A 19,836-nucleotide genomic window follows, 5' to 3' on the forward strand; every position below is an offset into this window, starting at 1 on the left:
TTCTGATTTCTCATTCAGTTTAGATTTAAAGATGAAGAAGAAGATTATCATTATTAGTTTTATATTCTTTTATAATGATTACTGTTATTAGTTTTCATCATAATGCTGAAGGAGAAACAAAAATGACTTTATTCTTGTTGATTGGGTATTGGGGAAGATAATACAAATGTATCACTCCATCTGAAGGCAGGTGATCATTCGGTTGTCTGTATTTTCCTGTTTCTGGTATATCATCTCAATACATGATCTCTCATTTTGGATAGTCAGATTCTGAGATTTGTAGATTCTAAGAAATCAGACCTGCATTTTGATTTTTCGATTGGCTGAGGAAGCTTCGTGATCTTAGAGAGTACTCCTTTATTAGCTTTGAGAAGAATGAATCCGCTCGTTCTAGCAATTTAGCAGGTGTATCATATTCCACTACTCTTCCTGCTCACAGAAGAATAAGTTAATTCTTTTTGTTAGCTAGAATGGAATCAATTACTAATTTAAATGTCTGCTTTTGCATTTGTTCAATTTCAATTTTTTACCTGGTCAAATTAAAGCTTACCTTCACTGAGAACTAGAACAAGATCGCTGTCTATAACTGTATGAATTCTGTGAGCTATGGTGACAACTGTACGATCTTTGAACTCCCAGCTTATGATCTTCTGTATCACACCATCAGTTGCAGTGTCAACAGAGGCTGTGGCTTCATCTAAAACAAGAATGCTGCTTCTCTTTAGTAAGGCTCTTCCAAGACAGAATAGCTGCCTCTGTCCCACACTCCAGTTCTCCCCATTCTCCACCACTGTGACAACTATATATATATTAATAAATTAAATTTGTAAGCCATAGAGTTGAGATTGATTACAGTCCATATGTTTTATTGACCTGTTGAATCCAACTTCTCTTCCTTTGCACGCACGAGATCTCCAAGTTGACATTTATCTAGAGCCTGAAAATTTCAACAAGATCTCAAATATCCTGATTTTGAATGAAAATATGAGAAACATATAAATCTTGCACACTTTTTTTTGGGTTTGTTCCATTACTTTGCAAAGACAAAATAATTTACATATTATAAATAAGTATTGTGACGGCTCAGATTGGCTACATGTTTTAAGAATCTTGTTAAATGATGAATATTGATAGAAGTGATCACCTCCCATATTTCGGTGTCCGAATATTGTCCCAGTGGATCAAGGTTTCCTCTCACTGTTCCTTCAAACATTGTTGGGTCTTGTGGGATGATGCTAAGCCTGGATCTCAAGTCATGAAGGCCTATCTTGCAAATATCCACATCATCAATTTCAATGGTTCCTTCTTTTGGTTCTACAATTCGGAAGATTGCCTGTATAAGAGTTGATTTTCCACTCCCTGTCCGTCCTACAACTCCTACTTTCTTCCTTCCAGGAAAGGTGCAGTTAATATCTTTTAAGACAGAGGGAAGATGTTCCGCATATCGGATCTGTAACACGAATGAACTTGCTTGTAAGTATAGACCCCTACAAAATGAACAGATACTTAATTTATCTGACTGACAAGTAACAGAGTATTCAGCCATTCAGGTGTTGTCAGTACACTGGATTGAAAATTCCTCAGAATTTGTGAAATAAGAAGTTATCTTGTAAAGCAGCAACAATAATGATTGACAAAAATTTTGAACTTTCAAAAATCCATAATTCGCAGATTCTACCTAGGTGATCTATAAGACCAATGATTGACTGAATTAGACTTGCTGACCTTCCAATGTATAAAATTCTTTTAGACAGTTGAAAAGGATGTGTCAATTGGACTGAAAAACTCTTTAGACTAGATGTTTAATAGCAGTCCATGGTGTCAACTTTTTACTCAGAAATCTCCCTGATTGAAACATCATGGTATGTCTTGACCACTTTACATGCATATCATTTGCATGGAACATGTATGTTGAGTGAAGGTTGGATATGAAATCTGTACATCAGCAGTTGTCTAGGATGAGTAGATAGAGCACCCTCACTCCACAAATTTATTGGATTAACTTGGAAATAATCATACAAGTGATAATTTTGCACAGTAAAAGAATGAAGAATATCCAAAATATCTCTTTTTATGAGAATTGGCGTCATACCACTTATTTAACATAAAGATTGCATAAATAAGCACTTAGTAACATATTCTTATCATGCATATTGTTTACTGAAAGTAATTAGGTGAAAACTAAATAATTACATGTGGCATCTATGACTATTCCTGGAACCCAAGGTAATTTGTGCGTTAATCATCCTTTATTTCCTAACCAATTCACGGTGACTAATGAGTCTTTGGATACCACCATATATATAGATGATGCCTTCGGAAAAGATATGCAATCATCCTATGGTTTTTCAATTTATGTTGAAGACAGTAAATTCCCGCATGATGTACATATTATACCTGTATGCAAATTTCGTTTTCATCTCGAATCCAAAACATGCTGAAAATTTTATTCCTAAATATAAAGAACTCTATATAAATATGTATATTTTCATATATTTTATTTCTACATATAATACATAGATTTTATATTTTATTCCTCCTGAAAGTGAATTATTCCGAATACGTTGTGCACTGTATTTTCCCATCCTTGCATTTACTAAATACCGTTGAAAATATTATTTGTGGTATAGATCAATAGGAAATATGCAAGGAGAAGCCAAAGTGGAAGACAGTTTTGATCCTGAATAGTTAAAGGAGGTCACTGAGAATTCTTTTTGGAGATTTCATATATTTTCTAATTCAAAGAAGACTATTTGCAGCATGGAGAATGTGGTGCAGATGAGGGAAGGAACATCAGACTCTTCTTGAAATTTCGGACATAGATAATTGTTTTGAGTATCTTAAATTCTCTTTCCACGTCTCTAAATATGCATGTTTATTTTATGGTTTCTAGGTCTCTCTCTAATGGTAGGAAATTTTTATGGTGGATCCCTCCCCCCACCCCCTCCCAATGCCAACTTATTTTAATATTTTGTAGTTTCCATTTTCTTTTTTATTTCTTTCACCCAGGAAAGAAAGGGCACAAGAATTAGAAATCTAATACTGTCATTTCTTGAGCATGTAGTTTCTTGTCTAACAGAATTTCTTCCAGTTATTTAAGTGTTAGATATATGGCCAGAATACCGTGGGGGTATTCTGGACCTTTTCTTTGTTATTTAATTAGTTTTGTATTATGTGGTTTAGTCCCACATTGCTCATGTACATATTTTACTATTCTATTATTCTTATAAATAAGAAGGTGCTTGGGATGAATTAATCATCCAAGCATAGAGTTCTAATTCAGATCCACTTAACATGGTATCAGAGCTGGTTATGAATTAGAACCATCCACGATTCCCTCCCCTTCTCTAATTCTCGATCTCTCTCCTGTTCTCTTCTCTCCTCTTCTTTCCTCTGTTTTGCATTGTTCTTCTTTGTCCCATAGGGCAGCACTGATGAGGTGATCTATTGATCCAGCTGCTGCCCTCCCTTGTTACCTCACTTCATGACATGAAGAATTGATCGATAAGGTGCTGCCCTCCTTTGCTGCGAATATTGAAGACTTCAGCCTTCATTGGACAGATTCACATTATATTACAAGGATTTTGTTCACTATATTGGAGCTTCAGACCTGCGGCAGATCAGTATTCCAGCACCTACATCAAGCTACATCAAGTTCTCAAGATCGATATCTCTTCACACTTTCAGGGTTTTTTTCAAAACCCTGACAATTGTCGATCTTGGGGTTCCACTTATCAGTTAATTCTGATTTTTTGAGGAGTGCTTCACATCTGTTCAAGTGTCCTTCGCCTGCAATTTCAGCCTCATACAGTCATTTTTCAGGCCTCACATCATCTTATCGATTTCAGCAATTTCGTGGTTTTTTCAAAACCCCGAAAATATCGATCTCAAGGTTTTCTCGGCTGCTGTTGCTGATTCTTGGAGACACTTATTCCTTCATTATTAGAAGGCTTTCATCCTTGTTTCAGCCCTTAACTTGGAGGTGTTCTTGGTTTCTCTTCACAACAGCCCTCTTCTCCGATTTGGGATTCTTCACTGTCTCCATGGGTGACTCGTGGATTCGATCGCTACTTATGTTGGTGATGGAAACAGCAAACCGAGTATCATACTTTCTCTCCAAATCCAATCAAGTTGGATGGCACCAATTACCTACTTTGGTCTAGGTTCGCCTCCTTTGCCATTCTGGCCGTGGCCTTATCGGTCATATTAGGGGATCCACTCCTATGCCTACCGAGGTTGGGGCTGCTCAAGACAAGTGGCTTGCCAACAATGGAGTTCTTATGTCCTACTTGATTGGTTCTATGGTTACAGATCTACAACACAATTTTCTTCTCCTTGATACAACCTCGGAAATTTGGGCGCTTGCAAGGAGACTTATGGACAGCTTGGCAATGATGCCGTATATGAAATCGAAGAAGGTCCTTCACACTACTCGGGGAGAATTGACGGTCTCCAAATACTATGCTACCTTGCGCAGCCTTTGGCGCAATTGGACCATTTTTCCGATTTTCACCCAAGTACAAATGCAGATATTACTTCTTATAAGCAACACATGGACAAGATCAGGGTTTATGATTTCTCGCGGGATTAAATGTGGAGTATGATCAGATTCGGGTTCAAGTGTTGGGTCACAAGCCTTTTCCCACACTTGAACAGTCATATGCCCTAGTCTCCTCTGAAGAAAACCATAGGGCTGCCATGTTGCACCCTCCTATTCGACAGATCGCTCTCCAGGCTGCTGCCCCGCCACTCCTACACCTAGTGGCATTGCTTCTCTTGGTGATTCTACTACAGGGTCTGTTGTTTGTGAGTACTGTCACAAACCTTACCACACCAAGGAGAAGGCTGAAACTTCATGGGAAATCGGCTGATTTTGAAGCTAAAAGGGTGCCAAGACAAAGATAAAGACAAAGACCAAGGCCCATCGATCGAGATCATCGCAACTCCTGCATCGACACTGGTCTATCCGGATGATCTACAGGCCCTCCTACGTATGCTCAGGACTTCCACGCCGCTTCTACTACATCGCCATCGCCAATTCCTCGCTCCTTCAGTTCACACTTTGTCCGGTCAGGTATTCCATTTGTAGGTCATTGTGCCTCTGTGGCTTCCCATCCTTGGATCATAGATTCTGGAGCTACAGATCATATGACCGGTTCCTCTAGTCTGTTTCACGATATTCTCCCACTCGGGAAAGATAAGGTCAAAGGGTGATGGGTCCCTTTCTTCAATATCGGAAAAGGACTCATCAATCGCACTTCCTCTCTTCCCTTGTCTTCTTTTTACATATTCCTAATTTTACTACTAACCTTCTTTCCATTAGTAGTATTACTCGTGATCGTGAATCGCAAAGTCACTTTTTTCCATCTTATTGTGTGTTTTAGGATCGCCTCGGGAAGACGATTGGATTGGGTAAAGTGCATGGTGGCTTGTACGCTTGATGACGGTCGCTCTCTCCACCACCATTGCCTTCTCCGCCGCATCAGAACTCCTTGGTCTCTTCTGAACTTTACCAGTGGCACTCTCGGTTAGGTCACCCCCCTTTAGGAATTTTAGCTCATTTATTTCCTCGTTTGGTCACCCTACATACTAAGGATGAATTTTTTTGTGAGGCTTGTGTTCTGGCCAAATAGACACGTTCAAATTATCATATTTCAAATAAAAGGAGTTCTTCTTGTTTTAATTTGGTACATTCTGATGTTTGGGGCCCTAGTCGCAAGCCCTCTATTTCTGGTCATCGTTGGTTTGTCTCTTTTATTGATTGTCATTCTCGGAACACTTGGGTATATCTTTTGCACACTAAAAATCAGGTTTTCTCATGTTTTCAGCATTTTCATAAGATGATTCAAACTCGGTTCCAGGCTACTCTCCAAATATTGAGAAGTGATAATGGAACCGAGTTTATCAATCACAATTTCAAAAATATTTGGTTGATCATGGCATCATTCACCAAATTAGTTGTGTTGATACCCCTGCCGAATGGTGTGGCAGAAAGGAAAAACCGCCATTTGTTGGAAATGGCCCGGGCTTTGATGTTTGGGAGGAATGTTCCTTCTCAATATTGGGGGGATGCGGTTCTCACTGCCGCCTATCTCATCAATAGGCTCCCTTCTTGGGTTCTTAATTCCCGTACCCCCTCTGATATTTTACTGGGCCATTCCTCCTTTATTGTCCCTCCCAAAGTATTTGGGTGTGTGTGTTATGCTAGGGATACCAGATCTCCAGGCAAGCTTGAGCCTCGTGGGCTCCGTTGTATTTTCTTGGGTTATTCTCCAACCCAGAAAGGTTATAAGTGTTACCATCCCCCTTCCCGTCGTACCTTGGTGAGTATGGATGTTGTTTTCCACGAGGCCCTTTCTTATTATTCTTCACCACCTCTTCAAGGGGAGAGTTCTAGTGAAGATGTGCCCTTTGAGATTCCTCCACTAGAGTTTCCTCGGCTGCTGTCCAGCCTCCTTTGACGGCACCCACGGCTGCTGCCCGACCTCCTTTGATCGATGCCCAACCTCCTTTGGATGATGTCCAACCTCCTCCACTGTTCCTCCCTCACCTAATGGGAATCCTTTACGGGGAGACCATAGAAAATAGTATTGTTAATGTTCCTATTCAGGGGGAGCTGACTCCAGTCCAGAGAACTATTGGTGCATTTCAGAAGAGAATTGACAATTCCAACATACTCACCTACACAAGGGGCAGAACCAACAGAGGGCAGTTGCAATCCCCTTTGGCACCAATACCCATCCAATTGCCGGCTCCAGATCCAGATCCTCCATCTCCTGGTAATCCCTCTTCTTCCGACTTACCTATTGCTCACCGCAAAGGTACTAGGACTTGTACTTTACATCCCATATCTCGTGTTGTTTCTTATAGCTCTCTTTCTCCATCTTTTCGTGCTTTTGTATCTTCTCTTTCTTCTGTTTCGATTCCTAAAACTTGGCAGGAAGCATTTACAGATGGAAAGTGGAAGGCAACAATGTTGGAAGAAATGATAGCACTAATACATGGGAGCTTGTGACTCTTCCTCCGGGAAAGAAACCAGTTGAATGTAGATGGGTCTTCGTGGTCAAACAGAAGGCTGATGGTTCTGTGGATCGATATAAGGCACGTCTGGTTGCAAAGGGGTTCACTCAAACTTATGGAGTTGACTATCAGGAGACCTTTGCACCAGTGGCGAAGCTCAACACTGTCCGGGTGCTATTATCTTGTGCTATAAATCTTGGGTGGGATCTTCAACAGTTAGATGTCAAGAATGCCTTCCTCCATGGGGAGCTTGAGGAGGAGGTCTATATGGACATTCCACCAGGCTTCTCTGATGACAGGACCAAGGGCAAGGTCTGTAGACTGAAGCGTGCACTTTATGAGCTGAAACAGTCACCTAGGGCATGGTTTGGCAGATTTCACAAGGCTATGATTTTAGCAGGTTATAGGCAGAGTAATGCTGATTACACTTTGTTTATCAGACGAGTTGGTGACAAGGTAACTCTTCTCATAGTCTATGTGGATGATATTGTGGTCACTGGTAATGATGGTGATGCTATCAGGGATTTGAAGCTCCTCCTTGGCCGTGAGTTTGAGGTCAAAGATCTTGGTCCTCTGAAATATTTTCTAGGGATAGAAGTTGCTCGCTCTTCAAAGGGCATCTTTCTTTCTCAAAGAAAATATGTCCTTGATCTATTGACTGACACAGGGTTGCTAGGCTGTCATCCTTCAGATACTCCTATGGAAGCTACTACAAAACTTAGGGAGAAAGAGGGTGAGCCTGTTGACAAGGGTATTTATCAGCGGTTAGTGGGCAAGTTAATCTACCTTTCTCACACACGACCTGACATTGCAGTTGCTGTGAGTTTGGTGAGCCAGTTCATGCATGATCCCTATTCCTCTCATATGGATGCAGTCCGTCGTTTTTGAGGTATTTGAAGTCTGCTCCAGAAAGGGAATCCTTCTATCTCCCACGGGTCACCTTAAGATTGAAGCCTATATCGATGCCGATTGGGCTGGTTCTCCGACAGAAATCTATCTCTGGTTCTGTTCCTTTGTTGGTGGGAACCTTGTCACATGGCGTAGCAAGAAGCAGAATGTTGTGGCCAGGTCTAGTGCTGAAGCTGAGTTTCGTGCGATGGCCCAAGGAATGTGTGAACTTCTGTGGCTTAGAGGATTATTACAGGATATCGGTGTTGCTATCCATCTTCCCATGATGCTTTATTGTGACAATAAAGCAGCCATTAGCATTGCCCATAACCCTGTCCAGCATGATCGTACTAAACACGTGGAGGTTGACCGACATTTCATCAAGGAGAAGCTTGAGGCTGGCCTCATTTGTGTTCCTTTTGTGAAGTCTACTGATCAACTGGCTGATGTGTTCACTAAGGGACTGAGTAGCAAGCTGTTTCATCCTATCTTAGTCAAGTTGGGCATGCATGATATATATGCTCCAATTTGAGGGGGAGTGTTAGATATATGGCCAGAATACCGTGGGGGTATTCTGGACCTTTTCTTTCTTATTTAATTAGTTTTGTATTATGTGGTTTAGTCCCACATTGCTCATGTACATATTTTACTATTCTATTATTCTTATAAATAAGAAGGTGCTTGGGATGAATTAATCATCCAAGCATAGAGTTCTAATTCAGATCCACTTAACATTAAGTATCCAACATGTATGACATGATTTCTATCTTCCTTCATTTTTAATTCTTATATCCTATAGGATACTCGCTTTGGAAGCTCGACCAACACCAAGCTTCATAACAAGGACACAGATACATGCATTGTCTGACTAATATCCAGACACACGGATGTGTCTGTGTATAATTATGTCTTTCCTGTAGACAATCACTTAGGTGCAACCATAACTATCTTTCATCTTTTTCCGATGAGCTCTCTCTTCCTTGCTCACTTTCTTCCTCTCTCATTCCCCTTATTTTTTGGTGCCTTGTCTAAAGGAGAAAAAGATGAAGTGTTTGGGTGATATGGACACATGTTTCAGTGTCCAACATGTATGACTAGTCTAGAAAAAGAAGAATAGGCATGTCTTTGTTACATAGACTCCAAAGTGTTCATGAGAGGAATATTACTCTATTGATGCTTTACCTGCAATTTTTTGAAGCATATTTTTCCAATTTGTGGCCAGTTGTTTGGTGGTCTGCATTCATCAATCACCAGAGGGGCTTCACTAGCGAGTTTGGAATATTGCAGAATTCTTTCTACTGAGATCATTTTATTCTCTGTGTTGCACAGGTTCCAAATAACTGAGGCTTGCTGAAAATTCAGATTCAATCCATAGGTCACCGCCAAACCTGCAATGCCTGCATATATCCAGTTCTGATAAGCATTCTCTGTATCTTCTGATTTAGAACTGATGATATAACTCAGTAATTTGAGAAAGAAAATTCAAAGTAACTCATTTGGTTAACCATAAGATGCAAAAGGTGGGACCAATTATAGCTTTATGCTGCAAAATTCGTAAGTTATTTTTTGCTTTTTGTGTTAGTATGTGTGTATTTTGTGTATGTGTGTTTGTGTGTCTGTGTGTGCATGGGATATTTCTTTTGTCTGACACATTTGATTTCTATGATGCCTACTGGTGTACCATTTTTAAATTGTATATATGGTTCACTAATCAATGAAAATTTCTACTGAAATATAATTATGATCCTTACTTGCATTAATTATTCCTTCAGGGATGCTCACAAGAAAAACCAATGAGAATGCGAAGACAAAATTGGACAGTAAGTTTAGTCTGAAGGAAAGCCACTCCATTGCTGACACATTATGGAACCAGGGCCTAGAGTGGTCATCAATAAGGCTGAGGTTTGCATTAGTGAAACGGCCTTCTTGGTCGAAAGCTCGGATTGTTGCTGCTCCCGTTAGTGATTCTGCAAAGTGGTGGAGAATTGGTGCTCTTTTAATCCCAGCAAGGCGGGCCAGTTCTCTTGCAGTTGGTATATAGTATTGCTGCAGTGATCCCCAAAAAATGGTTAAAGGGAAAATTTTTGAGAAGAAAGAATTGGATAGTGAATGGGAAATACTTCAAGAACAAAAAATATGCAGATGCCCACTTACAAAATTCTTCCTAGTTCAATTACAAAGATTAAGATCAAAGCATTTGTAATCGTTGTTTGATGGAATAACAATTACAGTTGAAATAACAGCTTACTTGGTACCATATGCAGATTGCTGTAACTGGAATGAAGACCGCAAACACTTGCCATGCTACCTGTGACATCACAGCGATAGTCCCCAAAATCCGTATTATTGAAAATGCGCACCAACCTAATTTGCCTGCTATTTCCAAGTCTAGCACACTTTGATCTGTAGAAGCCTGCAATTACATAAAAAGGATATTAGTAAGTTAGCCGGGTTATGTATACCTTAGTTTGTATATATATATATATGTATAGAAACGCATACACATGTTTGCTTCATAATGATATGGGAATTGCCCTTACATATATTCTCAATCTGTATTAGCATATGGTTGGTACCATAAAACAAAGAGTCTCAGGAAGATCCCTTCAGTGATTGTCTAGGTAAGAAACAAGCTTCATGGCTCAAAAGGGTTTTCTGTATTCCTTTAAAGCTCAAATAGTGAAAATATAAGTGAGAAACTATGATTTGTTAAATTGAGATCTGAAGTCAGAAGCACTTTCTGGTATTCCTCTGTTTTAGGTATGTGGCTGCTTTTAATATAATTAGTGCCTCCAAATGATATTTGAACTTTTTAGTATAATTCATTATGCAGCTTTGTTTTTCCCCATTTTCTCCCCTATTACGTTGTTTTCCTTTACTTATTTCCAGTCTCCTGAATTTTGCTTTCTTTAATTTTCACAGGGGAAAAAAAATTAAGATACTCTGACATACTGTATTAGTTCCTCTGAACTGATATTAGAAATCAGTAAGTAATGCTCCAATCAATGTTTTTAAAATTGGACTGGATGTCAGACTGTTCTGGCCTGGTAGTCAGTGGTCCAACCATCTGTCAAGCATGACAGAAAGTCCAAATAGAGAAGTGCAATGTTTGCTGAGTAATAGTATATTGTTTAAACGTTCACAACTGAGAAGCAAGTAAAACACCTTCTGTGATGGTAAGAGGGTGGGTTTGATAATTTTGGCATCACGAGCAAGTCTCATATGCTGCTTGTATCTGTTCTTATTTTTTTAATAAGAATCACATTTGCCATCTGGTTCGAAAGGTTGGATAGACTGATTGTTCAGATGAGATTGGACGTTGATCGGTCAACTGTCCTTGGAGGTCCTCCAGTCCTAGGGTTGGAAGGGATTGTCTTTGTCTTGTGGGTGACACTTTGAATGGTCCCAGCATAGTCGGACCATCTAGTCCAACCATCCATGAACACAGTGGCTCTGATATATGAAATTCTTAAGCATTCCTATGAATTCAAACATAAATTGGATGAATGTATGTTACTGACCCGATTTAATATCCTTCCAGTTGGTGTTGAATCAAAGAAAGCCATTGGAGCTCGAAATACACTATGCAGCATCTTCGTGAAGAGCTTTTGTGAGGTTAGAAGGCCGGCTATTGCAAGTAGCGTGGCTCGGACCAGCACACAAAGTGAACTTCCAACAGATAGAATTATATAAACAAGGAATAGAATTTTCAACCCCACTAGAGGTTCAGCCTCTGTTGAAGGAGGAGAAGCCCATGCCATCCAATAATTACTTGCTATCTGTAATACTTGGAAGAGCGACTGTGCCAGGATTATGATAGGGCCCAAGGCTCCGCCTTTCACTGCAGTCAAGTAAGACCAGTAGACTTCTTTTCCAATGCTTCCTTTCTCTCTCTCTTCATCCTGTACTAATCTCCCTCCATTTTCTGTTTTCTCTGGAGAAAGATTATGTTCAGAGTCATGCTGACCATTCAAAAGCCCTGTAGTTGAGGTTGGTTCAGCATCAACTTCTCCATCAGATACTGGTCTTTCAGATGTTCTGCTTGAATTTTCGACTGTGAGAATCGACTCTAGAGCTTGGCTGTGTGCACCAACTAAAACTTCAAATCCAATGTTCTGTTTTATTAGTTGTTCAAACCTTCCTGCCTGTTTGACTCTTCCATTTTGCATTACCTGTTAAACATCATTGTCTGTCATCATTGGTTCCTTTTTAAAAGTACTAGAAACTATGGGTATTTTGTTGCCTTAATAAAATGAGACACAAAAAAGATTAAGTTATTTGTGTATTTCGTATACCAGAATGAGGTCTGCTGCTGGAAGAAACTCAACTTGATGTGTCACATAAAGTATAGTTTTGTCTTTAAGAATCCCCATTAGACAGTTCTGCACAGAATATACAAAGAAAATGATGAAGATATATAAACTATTGGGCAGTCTGTGATGGTAGTTTTCAAAAACTTACCCCTCTCCCCCCCCCCCCCCCAACTCCCTGGTCGATTACAACTCACGAACCTAGAACAAATCTGGCAGGGTTACTATAGAAGAATTCAGGTATGCACATAGGTGCTGAACTTGCCTGAGCTCCTAAATAAGTGTTCCCATGCCATACTTATGCTAGGTTAATAGTGGTAGTCTAGGGTAGTTTAGAAGATCTGGGTCCAATGATTTGGTAGCTATTCTCTATCTCACCATGGGTCAAGGCTGTTACTGATGCAGCACTGAGGAGCCCAGTTCTTCTGAGCCTTAACTATATTATACTTTTTCTCGACTGAGGCATTGCTAATCTTGGTAGAGGATGGTTGGCTTGTAGCAACTGAAACCCTGTCTGAGCCATCAAACCTAAGTCTGAATTTATGATAGTAGGAAGAAAACTAACCTCAAAGAGTTGGGTGCCTGTATGAGCATCAACAGCACTGAAAGGGTCATCAAGAAGATATATATCAGCATCCTGATAGACTGCACGCGCAATTTGTATTCTTTGCTTCTGGCCTCCACTCATATTAATTCCCCTTTCTCCAATCTCTGTTAGATCACCAGAGGAGAAAAGCTCAAAATCCAATTCCAAGGCACAAGCGTTAATTGTTGTCTCATACTTGGCACTGTCATAGGGATTTCCAAAGAGAATATTCTCTCTGACATTTCCTGACAATATCCAGGGGGACTGGGGAACATATGCTTTAGTTCCCATAATCTTTACCGTTCCCGACAGCTTTGGTATTTCTCCAAGTACGCAAGAAAGCATACTAGATTTTCCTGATCCTACTGTCCCACAAATGGCCACTTTCATCCCCCTCTTCACTTTCAACTCTATTCTGTCAAGAGTTGGGCTTCTTGATTCTGGATTCCAGCTGAATTTCCCATTATCAATCTCAATCTCAAATCCTGATTCATCTTTTGGTGCAAGAAAAACTGCATCTGGTTGAATTTCATCTTCCTGCAGGTATGATGCAACTCGGTCAACTGAAACTTTAGCCTGTGCAATCACTGAGAGTAAATCAGGTAGATTGAAGATTGGATCCTGCAACATTCGGAAGGTTGCTAATGCAGATATGACTCTCCCAGCTGTGAGTGGGATTCTCAGAAGCATGCATGTTCCAAATGTCACGACCGAAATGAATGTGGGGCATCCCCAGAAGATAAATGCTGAGATGGCTCCCAACCGTAATGACTTCCATAACGAGTTATACTCAACTATTCTCAGGCTTTCTATTTTGTGGAGAAACCGAGTATCCCAAGCTTGGAGTTTCAGAGTCTTCATGTTGCGGAGAACTTCTGATGTAGCTTTCATCCGCTCATCCTTTGTTTCCATGATCTTGGACTGGAACCTTCTCTGTATTCTTGCAAGGGGTATATTGCAGGCCATGACCATCACTGTTGCCAATAATCCTGTCAGGGATCCAAGACCCAGATTCATATGTAGAATGTAGATCGCCAAGGAAATTTGTATTGGTAACATCCAAATTATGTTCAGATACCAGATGAAGTCTGTAATACGTTGGATATCAACACTCATATAATTAATGATCTCTCCACTAGTATGGCTTTGGCGTGACTGGCTTGATAGATGTAAGCCCTTTTTGTAAATGTGGGACATGAGAGCTGCTTGAAGGCGAAGACCGAGTTGTCGGGCCCCAAAGATCCACTGCCTCTCTGCGACAGTCTCAACCATTTTGGAACTTAGAAATGCTACTGCAAGAAAGTACCCCTTCTCTAATCTCTGTTGTCTCTTATCACTTAAGAACTTCACAAAGTCATCAATCAAGTACGGTCCAACATATGATGCTCCAGTGTTGATGATGGCAAATGCTGCATTAATTGCTGCTTTCTTCCTGATAAACAGAAAGATAGCCTTGTAAAAGACGGATGGATTTGCAATGCCGTTACTCTCCTTGACATGATTTAGACATTCATCAAATGAACGGGAGACGAACCTAGCAGAGTCTTTTGTATCAACGTCTGGGATATCATCCTGTTCAAGTGGTTTCTTGATCCCAACTGAAAACAATGGGTTAAGCCAAGAAAAGGTAATGAGTTGGAGAATAGCAGCCTGTCCATATAGAGAATCCTTTTTTCCCTCTGCTTTATTTTCAGCTTTTCCATTAAGAAGTGGGTCAGTGATGCCATTCTTGAAGAAGCTGATGCCTGTGGTCCCTCTTAGTGAAATACCAAACAGATAGGTGGAGGGAACGAGACTGAAGAAGTCAATGTAATCTGCTACCTCAGGATAACCCTTCTTGATAAGAATGTAGTGAATATCAAGAGCTGTGAAAATAATGGACAATGAGAAGCTGCATGTCCACCAAGCTCTTAGAAACCATGGAAGTTTTGTTGACCTTGTTTTCCATGTATTTAGAACTGCAATTAGTGAAATCAACCATGATGACACTTGCATGATTTCTTCCAGAATAACCGACTTTTTAGATTTGCAATGGGTCCCACAACCATTCAACAACATCAGGATAATGAGCAAATGGCTTCCCAGTAGCAGAGTATTGCAACCTATATTGGCTTTGTACGTGAGGCCATGTTTGACCATAACGGGGTACGTCTCTGTGCTTTTCTCTGTAGGATTTGATCTTCGTATGCATGACTGACATATAATTTTTTGTACAAAATAGGCTAATAAGCTTCCAAGGATCCCAACATGGAGAACTATGCTGACTTTCTCCCAGAAACAAGGTGAGCTTAACTTTACCTGTGCTCCCCAATGTTGAAGGATTTCCAAATCTGATGCACATGAAGCAACAATATTAGATCAGGAAAGCATTTGAGAGAGGAGATATCAGCTTCCATTATTATTTTTATTATAACCATTCAATCACTGGTCATGGTAGCTTCCTAAAGTCAAATTTCAGGGTCATATGCAGTAATATGTAGTCAATGATCTCTAAGAGATGGATATCTGACATAGTAAGATTGATCTGCTTAAATGTACCATAGTGGTTAGTTCTTATGGAGTTCATGATTAATTGTCAATTAATACATGCTTGTAACTTATTAAAAGACCCTAAAAAAAAAGAAGCAATGTTCTATTTTGGGGGATGCTAAAGTTAAGGGAGGACATGGACACATCCTGGACAAGAAACTTGATGTCCTAGTTCAGTGATCTTGCCATAGCGATCTCATCCTCTAGGCATATTGGATAAAGACTAGGTATCTGTTTTGGATGCCATCTTTGCTGCATCCCCAGGTTGACATCCCTTGGAGCAACTGTGAAACCAGAGTAGGTAGCCAGGGGCAGAGAAATTCGCACCTCTGTATTCTCCTCAGAAGGGTGACTTTGGATAAAACAAACTCGGTTACTATTTAGATTTGCTGATGCTAGAAGATTAGTTTTGTCAAATGAAGCACGAGAAGAATAATTTTAGTTCTTTCTCTTAGTTCATAGACCCATTCTAGTAGGTAGATAGTGGAAATAGTATTTGTTATATAGAAGAAGAAAGTCTATCTGAGCTACAGTGGTACTCATATCACACTTGCAAGGAGATAAACCATTTTTCAGTAAGTCAACCCGGAGCTCCTATGAAGAACAGGGTTAGATTGTTTCTGTTTTACCTGGAACAATTTCTTTGTCAATTTATGGTTTTAGAAACTCTGGGTGTAACCTTCTGAGGCATTAGTGCCTCCAGTTTACTCAGGGTCTGGAACTATTTTCATGGAGGTTTTCATATTGCCATCTACTAGTCTGTAAATGGGAATTCGTCCATAAACACAACCTTCCTGGAATCCTAGTGTTTACTACAAGATCTTTCTATTACAATAATCTTTAAACTTCTAGTTACTCATGCAAACAGAGTCAGTTAACAAGTGCTTGGCTTGTGTATTTCTACAGAACTGTCGATAAATGTTTAACAAGATGTCCATAGCATGTACAGACTATAGAATAACAAATCACCACCAGAAGTTAAAGTTTATTGATGCAGAAAATTGTGCCTGTAGTTCATAATTCATTTTTATGTCTGCATAGATGCAACCTCCTGAAAGCACCCACAAACCAAAGAAACCACGGAAATAACCAGTCTAAGAGGCCTATGAATTCCTAGAAGAACTTGGTTTTTCTCTTTTGCTTCCATAAACATACATTTACATCAGTTCCAATAACACAGGGAGAGAGCTTACTTGTTGCAGTACTGTTTAAACCAAACATATTTGCGTGCAACACTTTGCTCCACAAGCAGCAGGAATAATGCTTGTCAATGGCTCAAGAGTCTTCCATTTAGTGATGCTCTAATGGGTCTAAGATAAGAAAGAGAAGCCTCCCAGTACCTTATAACAAAAGAGTGTTCATTTCAGGTTTTATGGTTGCAAAGAGAAGTAGAATGGAAGAAAGTGGAAGAGAGGGAGGACAGATTCTGATAGCTCAAGATAATGGAGAGGGATCTTTTTTTTCTTTGCAAGTCGTTCATGTAATGGAGGGAAGAGCCAAGTTGGAATAGGATTTCACGTTTTATAGCCTTAGTGTGTGAAGCAAACAAAAACTAATGAATGATTCAATAAAGATTTAAAAGTGTGCTGCGCACTAACACTGTGAGCACCAGAGAGATAACTCCATAAAGTTTCAAGTGTGCTGTGCGCACTACCACTTGAGTGAGAGAGAGAGAGACTCAGAGAAAGGGTTTGTTATTGGCTCACTTTTATTTGAACCCACAGTTAGTGTGTGCTACTCCAGCATGGAAAGGAGTGAAGTGTATAGGCCTTTAGGGTTTATTGGTTGAGAATTTTTGAGATTCCAAACCATATTGAATATTTCTGGATGGATCTCATCTTTTATCTTGCATATTGAATAAAGAATAGGTAATCTATGTTGGGGACAAATGCGCAACCATGAGGAAGAAATCAATAAATAATTACATATGATACGAGAAATTTAATGTGGTCCGACCATCTGAGAGAACTATATAGAAAACTTAAAAAACCCTAATCCCCACAAAATTACAATTTTACTTTGTACATGTAATGAATTCAAAACACGACCCAATAGTAATTATATCAATCCATAGAATACAAGTTTTAGATATATTTTTTTTTCCTTTCAGGATGTCATCTTTGCTGCATTAGGGTTTACTGGTTGAGAATTTTTGGGATTCCAAACCATATGGAGTAATTTTGGATGGATCTCATCTTTAATCTTGCATATTGAATAAAGAATAGGTACCTATGTTGGGGATGAATGCGCAATCACAAGGAATAAATCAATAAATAATTACATATAACACGAGAAATTTAACATGGTCTGACATAAATACTTACATTCATCTGAGAGAACTATATAGAAAACTTAAAAAACCCTAATCCCCACAAAATTACAATTTTACTCTGTACATGTAATGAGTTCAAAACACAACCCAATAGTAATTATATCAATCCGCAAAATACAAGTTTTAGATATATATTTTTTTTCTTTCAGGATGTCATCTTTGCTGCATTTCTTATGGAGCTTCAGTGAAACCAGAGTAGGTAGTCAGGGGCAGAGAAATTCTCACCTCTGTACTCCAGAATTCCAACCTCCATCAATTTAAGAGTTCTTTCTTTTCAATATCACTGGCCTGGTTTTGATTCCATTTAATTGCCTAAATACATCCACTTGGTTCTATTTGATTATAGATCAAAGATGAAAGAATTCCTTTTGTCAATCTCTTACATCAAGTTTTATTGTATTGTGGGTCCAGGGTAAATGAAGTTATTATATACTCAGAGATGGTTGTTCCTTGACAACTTCCACAGCTCTTCTAATGCACTTGGAATTCAAATTTCTTTCCTAATATGAAGGCATATTAATTTAGAGAGAGAATTTAATAATTATACATTTTCTCTATGAAGAAAGGCAAGTAATTGGTTGTACATACTTCTCTACATTTTTCTCCAACTTTAAATATTCCCTTCATCTTTGCTTGGCGTTGGATAAAACAAATTGGGTAACTAGAAAAGAAAAGGGTTAGATACGTGTACCCACTAAAATGCACCCAATATTCCTCATACCCCCCTAAGGTTCTGACAAGTCCACGTACCACCCCTTAAAATTTCACGTACCACTCCTACTTTACCCCCCTAAAGTCATTTAAGTGCACGCCAGGCATTAAATACTAAAAAATGATCAAACTACCCTTTCTTCTATCTTTTCTAAAATTTGAAAAGACCTAATTGCCTTGACCTATTTGCTAAAATTTGAAAAGACCAAAATGCCCTCATCTTCATCAAATCATCATCTTCTTTTACAATATAGATACCCAATACTACCACCACCACCACCACTGCCATCCACCATTAACACCATCACCACTATGAAGCCCCACCTCCAGCACCACCTCCAACTCCTCCACCTTTACCAATTCCACCACCGAGTCCCCCTCCATTGCCTAAAAAATGACCAAACTACTCTTTCTTCTATCTTTATATAATGTATTCATTGAACCTTCAAGCTATATGTCCAAATGGGTCTTTCTCAATTTTCAATTTTTTTGTCAGCATATATATGCATGTAACATCCTGAAAAGACCCACAAACCAAAGAAGTCACAGATACATATATAGTCTAAGCTGCCTATGAATTCCTAGAAGAACTAAGTTTCTCTCCTTGGCTTATTCCATGAACATATATATCTACATCAGTTCCAATAGTAGTGAGAGAGCTTACTTGTTGCAGTATTGTTTAAACCAAACATATTTGCATGCAATGCTTTGTTCCACAACCAAGCAGAATGATGCTTGTCAATGGCTCAAGAGTCTTCTTCCCAGTGAAGCTTTAATAAGGCAAAGATTCGAAAGAGAAGATTCCCAATGTCTTCTAACAAAAAAGAGTTCATTCAGGTTTTATGATTGCAAAGGGTAAGAAAGAGGGAGGGAGGGAGCGGACAGATTCGGATGGATCTAAGAATATTTCATAATGGAGATTAGGGACCATTTTTGCAAGTCGATCATGTCTTGTAGGGAAGAGCCGGGTTGGAATAGGATTTCACATAATGATTTAATTCTTTGAGAATGGTATTTTGTGTTGAGGACCTGAGTACGATGTCTTGTATTCTGTCGCTTGCATTAATCGACTGATTTCGAATGACCGTTAAGAGGTTGTAGAGTCCAAAGGAATAATTTTTTAGGGCTATATAGATATTTCGTTATTCTACCTATATAGGATTCCAGTATAAATTTCTAACGGGGTTCTTTCTTTGTAATCAATCTGAGAGAGGCGTGAGGATGAACAACTATAACCCTATTTTTCATTGATGGTGTAGTAGATCTCATCTCATTGTGGATGTAGATAATCTTATTGAATCATGTAAATATTTACTGTGTGATTATTGTTTATGATTTTCATTCTTTTCTGCATCATTATAGACTTTGTTTTCTACAATTTTACATGATTGTTCAGTATCACATTTGATGTTTCCTATCATGTAGTGTGGAAAGCAAACAAAACCCACACTGATGAGTCC

General features: G+C 39.2%; 1 protein-coding gene and 1 long non-coding RNA gene across 2 annotated transcripts; one reads left to right on the forward strand and one right to left on the reverse strand.

Annotated features, from left to right (window-relative positions):
• Nucleotides 1-106: 106 nt before the first annotated feature.
• LOC122664191 (putative ABC transporter C family member 15) lies at nt 107-16,696 on the reverse strand. Its single transcript, XM_043859906.1, has 11 exons — nt 16,527-16,696; nt 12,784-15,134; nt 12,204-12,290; nt 11,430-12,080; nt 10,157-10,321; nt 9,660-9,954; nt 9,091-9,305; nt 1,145-1,450; nt 874-937; nt 551-790; nt 107-429 (listed from the first exon to the last, which is right to left on the reverse strand). The coding sequence occupies exons 1-11, from the start codon at nt 16,552-16,554 to the stop codon at nt 287-289; spliced, it is 4,545 nt and encodes a 1,514-aa protein (XP_043715841.1). The 5' UTR covers nt 16,555-16,696; the 3' UTR covers nt 107-286.
• Nucleotides 9,800-15,316, forward strand: LOC122664192. Its single transcript, XR_006333307.1, has 3 exons — nt 9,800-9,941; nt 10,173-10,346; nt 15,263-15,316. It is a non-coding gene; the product is annotated as an uncharacterized LOC122664192 (long non-coding RNA).
• Nucleotides 16,697-19,836: the final 3,140 nt, after the last annotated feature.

Source organism: Telopea speciosissima, chromosome 6, assembly GCF_018873765.1.
Source record: "Telopea speciosissima isolate NSW1024214 ecotype Mountain lineage chromosome 6, Tspe_v1, whole genome shotgun sequence".
Taxonomy (NCBI): Eukaryota; Viridiplantae; Streptophyta; class Magnoliopsida; order Proteales; family Proteaceae; genus Telopea; species Telopea speciosissima.